A 5,186-nucleotide genomic window follows, 5' to 3' on the forward strand; every position below is an offset into this window, starting at 1 on the left:
CCAGGGCCACTGTGATCCCTCAGGGTCTTCGCTCCTAGCGACGCAGGTGAACCCCCCCGGGCAATCGACTCTAATTTAGGTTGAATTTTTTCTGGTAACGGTTCTGTTTGTCTGAGCTCAGTTTGCTGGCGCATCCCCGAGCTGAGCGAGATGAGCAGGGACCTCAGAGGCAGGGGATGTGCCCGAGGAAGAGGCTTTCAGGGGTGGCGAGGAGGGTGGCGAGGCAGAGGACACAAGGGAGAGTGGAGAAGAGTGCCTGAGCCTGGTGAGCCAGCTCCTGTGCTTCTACCTGTCCTCTAAAGCCATAATGCTTTGCTTCTGACGTACTGCCCTAGGCAATTAAAGCTGTTTGCTTCCCCATAGTCAAAAAGAATCACCGAGAATGAAAATTGCAAAGGTTTAATATCCACATTGTTTTAATCCCCACTTTTATCTTTTTTTCTTTCCCCTCCCCCAGTAAAATCTCGACTAGTTCAATCAACGTTGGATCAATTTATTCCCTACAAGGGCTGGAAACTTTATTTCTCTGAAGGTATTTTTTGACCAAAATTGTTTTAGGAAGTATTTTGTTCCATTTTTTATAGAACTGGTTATGAGTAGAGGGGGTAAGTTCAACAAAAAGCAACTGAAATTCATATTTATTGTATAAAAACATGAATACAAACAGAGATTTCAATCTCATGGCATACCATAATCTCTGTGGGGTCCAAACTGTGGAAAGGAGTCTTGAGTATAGTGTAAAATATGATCTTCTTAAACCTGGTCAGTTAGCCTTGTAAAAACTGTAGCTATCAAAGACTGGAACTTACATACCTCTGCTGTACTTCGCTTGAGCCTATGTGCTTGTCCTATGTTGTCCTAGACAAAGCTCCAGGTTTTTTTTCTGTCAGGTCTTATGATAGACATAACTGTGACATTGTAAAGATCTATCATCTTTTTTAGGTTTGGAATGCAGAAAAATAATGGAAGAGAAAAAGCCTGTTTATGTATTTTGTGAAATGAGAAGTAATTATTTCTGTCCATTACTAACACAGCATGTTTCTGATTAGCTTATGCTGACAAGTCTCCTTTCGTCCAGAAGACTCAAGCCTTTGAAAAGTTTTTCATGCAACGCATTGAGCTTTATGATAAGGTAAAAACAAAATAAAACATATCCCACCCCAACAGCCTGGTGTTGATCCAATGACATTACAAATCTCGTGTTTTCTCCATCAAAAATAATTTCCATCATAGATACGAAATATTTATGATGTGATTTCTATGTGTTGTGCTTAAAATTTTAAGTGTATTTTATAACTTAATGTTTCACAGGATGAAATAGAAAGAAAAGGAAGTATTCTTGTGGACTATAAAGAACTGATACAAGACAAAGCCTTGACTAAATCAATACCAAATGTATCTACTGAATTAAGGGACATGCCTCAGAAGATACTGCAATGTATGGGTCTGGCAATTCACCAGGTAAATAAGATGTTCTAATGCATAGAGGCATAATCCTCACAATGAAAAACAAATCAGTGGGACTTGGAGGCAATTATGTTATAAACCCCAAATCTCTAACCCTTTTGTCTTGGTGGTTTTTGTTTTTTGCTCATTTGTTGTCAAAGCAGTTGATTAAAATTAAATGTAGTTCCAACGCTTCTGTTACTCCCTATTGAGAGTTCTTACTCCTGTTTTTGTTTTGGGTTTTTTTAATACACTGTGAGTTACCTGTGCAGTGTCTCACCTCGTGTAGCAAAGCCATGGCTGGTGGATAAATGATGAGCACGTTCAAGAATTCCTGTCTCTGATGTCTCTTTAAGTAGCATTTCACTGCTTGTTGACAGACAAGTTCTCAGATGTTTGTGGTTTATGTCGCATGAATATCCATATCTTGAGTATAGCATTAAAGATTATTGTATAATTTTTTTAAAAATTAAAAACCAAAATGCAACAAATACGTTACTTTTAGTTGCATTTAAAATAAAGCTTAAAACTGCTCAGAAGCAGAAAAACTGTTTAGTGAGGGGTCTGGACAGCAGAGAGCTCTTCAGACTGGAGTATGGGGATCTGGTTCTAAAAGAATGGAATCAAACCTAACAGTGAATTGACTTCATGTTGCATGGCACACTGCATTTGTGCCTGCCTTTCTGTTCTGCCTAGGTGCTAACAAAGGACCTTGAAAGGCATGCTGCAGAGCTGCAGGTGCAGGAAGGCTTACCACTTGAAGGAGAACCTATAATAAATGTGCCTCTCATTCATGCTAGGTAATGGGTGTTGAGTATTTGGTTTGGTTTTTTTTCCAGGAAGATCTATTTGCTTCTTGTCCAATGGTTGTCAGTGTCTATGCATGGTAATAAGGCTTATGTATTTATTTTATTGAGAGACTTGACTCTGTAAAGCTATTTCCAGAACAGTCTACACTTGCTTTTTGGTTCATCATGACAAAGGCTAAACTGTCTTTGTGAACAAAAAAGTGAAACAGTGAAAAAGATAGTGAGGTATACACACCCGGGGAATATCAAGTGTTATGCGGCTTTGTAGAACAGGAATGAAAGACTATGCCATGAGTCCACAGCCAAATTATTTCTACTCATTGCTCTGGATTACTGTTAATAATTGGATGTAGGATTTCTTTTGTTTGGGTTTAGTGGGGTTTGGGGGTTTATGTTGGGTTTGTTTGTTTCTGTATTTAAATATGGTAAGCTTTCAAAATGTTACTGCTTAACTTCTGTGTAGGGTGTACAACTATGATCCACTAACTCAGCTGAAAAATGTTCGAGCCAACTGCTATGGGAAATACATTGCCTTGCGTGGCACTGTTGTGCGTGTCAGTAACATTAAGCCTCTGTGCACTAAGCTGGCTTTTGTATGTGGCACATGTGGAGATGTTCAGAGTGTTCCTCTACCTGATGGAAAGTATACTCTTCCAACTAAGGTAAGTTAAAACCATTTAACTTCATGCTTTTATCTGTACTGATTTGACAAAAAGCACCACTGGTATTTAAAATCTAACCTTTAAAGCTAGGTTAAACAACTGACACATTAAAAAAAATTGAATTTACCATGCAACTTTGTATTACTGCATACTCTTGTTATTTGAAAAAAAAGACTTGAAATATCTTCACATTTCCATTTCACCAGTTATGTTTAAAAAACCTCCTCCACCTCACTGTGGTGGTTTACTATGCTCAGATTGGGATCTTCTGTGGGTTTGGTTTAGAACATTTTAATTTCTCTGTTTTTTATCTGAATTTACAAAGTTATTAGACATAAGACAGTGCCCAGTTATTTTATGTTATCTGATGTGCTCAAGTGAAAAAATTATCTCCTCTGGAGCATCTGCAAGTATTAAAAATAGAAAACAAAACCAAACAAGCAAACAAACAATAAACCCACAAAAACCCCCACCTACCATCTCCCTTCCCTGCCTCCCCACCCCCCCCACACCCTCCCCCAGCACCCGAAAGCTCAAACCAGTTCACCAAAGGGATCATAAAATTCAGCTATATCTGCTCTAACAACTCTGAGTTCAGGTGTCTGTGGCTGATATCTCTTCATTGATTATGTATGTGCTAATTTGTAGCCCTAATTTAACTAGCTGTTTTCCTGAAATGATGTCAATGAAGCACATTGCTTTGCTTTCCCTCTTTATATATAGATATATATACTAATCAAAGTAGTCAATTTAAAATTACGATGTTTAAAAAAGGAGTTGAGAATGAACTAGAATGACTGTTGTTACAGTGCCTTATTCCTGAGTGCCGGGGCCGCTCCTTCACAGCTGACAGAAGCTCTCCTTTAACCACTACAGTGGACTGGCAGTCTGTTAAGTAAGCATGTCTTCACTTCTGCTCAAAGATGTAATGCAACAGGGTAGTCAAAGAGGGACAGGATGGCGCATTCCATGTTACATGGCATAATTTTAACAATCTCACTCTTCTGTGGCAAGCACTCTTCAAGATTTATATTACAAAGCAGTGGTTTTATCTGAGCACTAGTATGCTTTGTGTATTAAACCTAACCACTATAAGAGCTTCTTGGAAACTCCTCCTACCATGACTGAGTTCTTTGGGAAATGTCCAGTTTGTGGTCTTTGCAGCTTTTCTTGATCATTTCTAATTGCATCTATTATTTAATGATTCCCTTTACCAAGCTGAAAGTCAGCTAGAAAAACCCTATTATATTACATTGGTTGGTTGTGCCAGTTGACTTGAATGAACTGGAAGTAAATTTGAGGGCTAGAAATCTTAGGCTGAAGTGATGTTGTGCCCCTAAGGTACACTCGAGAGAAGGAAATAGTGCTGTGCCTGCCCATTCGTCTACTTTCTATATCTAACCAGCAAGCAGGCATGCCTAAAATATTTTTGCCCTTTTGCTATAGAGGAACATGTCACTGTTTCTATACAAATTAACAATGTTAAAGTATAGGAGGGATCTGGTTTTCATTGCTTCCATCTTACTATGTGCTATTAACTATCCTACTATATTATATCCTATAATATACGTTCAGAAGGTTTTGATGTGTGGTTCCTTACTAAGGTAAAGGGATGAACAAGGCTTGGAAAAAACAAGACTCTGCTTACTTTTTCCCACTTCAGATTCAGATTCTGTAACTTCATGTGCACTGTATCAAAAGTCTTACTGTGTCAAATGACATCTAAATGTTTTTAATTTATTAATGTGCTGTAATAAAAGTAATTGAAGATTTTATTTAAAAACCAGTGCTGACATTCTTGTCAGCAGCTCTAGAGGGTGCTGTTTATCACAGCTTCTTAAGAAAAGCTTGACAATGAGCTTCAAGGAAAACTATCAGAGCTTTAAGTGCAGAGCCAAAACTGGAACCTTCTAAAAAGCTTATTAGTTGCTTGCCTTTTACAGTTATACAAAGAGTGAGCTACTGTTCTTGTTACAGTCTGAGGGATATTCTGGGCTTTGCTAGGGTTAAAATGCCAATTAATCATTCATCAGGACCATTGTCTCTGATGCCTTAATTTTTATATGTGAGGTCCATCTTATTTCACAGACTGTACTTATTTCTGCTCCTCAGTGCTAGAAAATCTGAATTTTTATTATTTATGGACTTCATAGTTGTTGTCTTTCTGGGGTTTATGCATAAGGTACATCCATTTATTGAAGTCTGAACTGGAAAAGTCTGTTCCTCCAAATTCAGCACTGGTTTTTCTAGAATTTTTCAGGGCATTCCT

The 5,186-nt window shown here is 38.1% G+C and overlaps 1 protein-coding gene across 1 annotated transcript in view; it reads left to right on the forward strand.

Moving 5' to 3' along the window:
• Positions 1–150: 150 nt before the first annotated feature.
• MCM8 (minichromosome maintenance complex component 8) overlaps positions 151–5,186 on the forward strand; it is a 15,177-nt gene continuing 10,141 nt past the window's right edge. The window contains exons 1-7 of the mRNA XM_010023133.1: positions 151–265; positions 458–532; positions 1,050–1,132; positions 1,312–1,461; positions 2,143–2,246; positions 2,719–2,917; positions 3,727–3,812. Coding sequence (XP_010021435.1) covers positions 151–265; positions 458–532; positions 1,050–1,132; positions 1,312–1,461; positions 2,143–2,246; positions 2,719–2,917; positions 3,727–3,812 — 812 coding nt within the window. The remainder of the gene's footprint in view (positions 266–457; positions 533–1,049; positions 1,133–1,311; positions 1,462–2,142; positions 2,247–2,718; positions 2,918–3,726; positions 3,813–5,186) is intronic.

This window comes from Nestor notabilis, unplaced genomic scaffold (assembly GCF_000696875.1).
Source record: "Nestor notabilis isolate BGI_N333 unplaced genomic scaffold, ASM69687v1 scaffold13810, whole genome shotgun sequence".
Lineage (NCBI taxonomy): Eukaryota > Metazoa > Chordata > Aves > Psittaciformes > Psittacidae > Nestor > Nestor notabilis.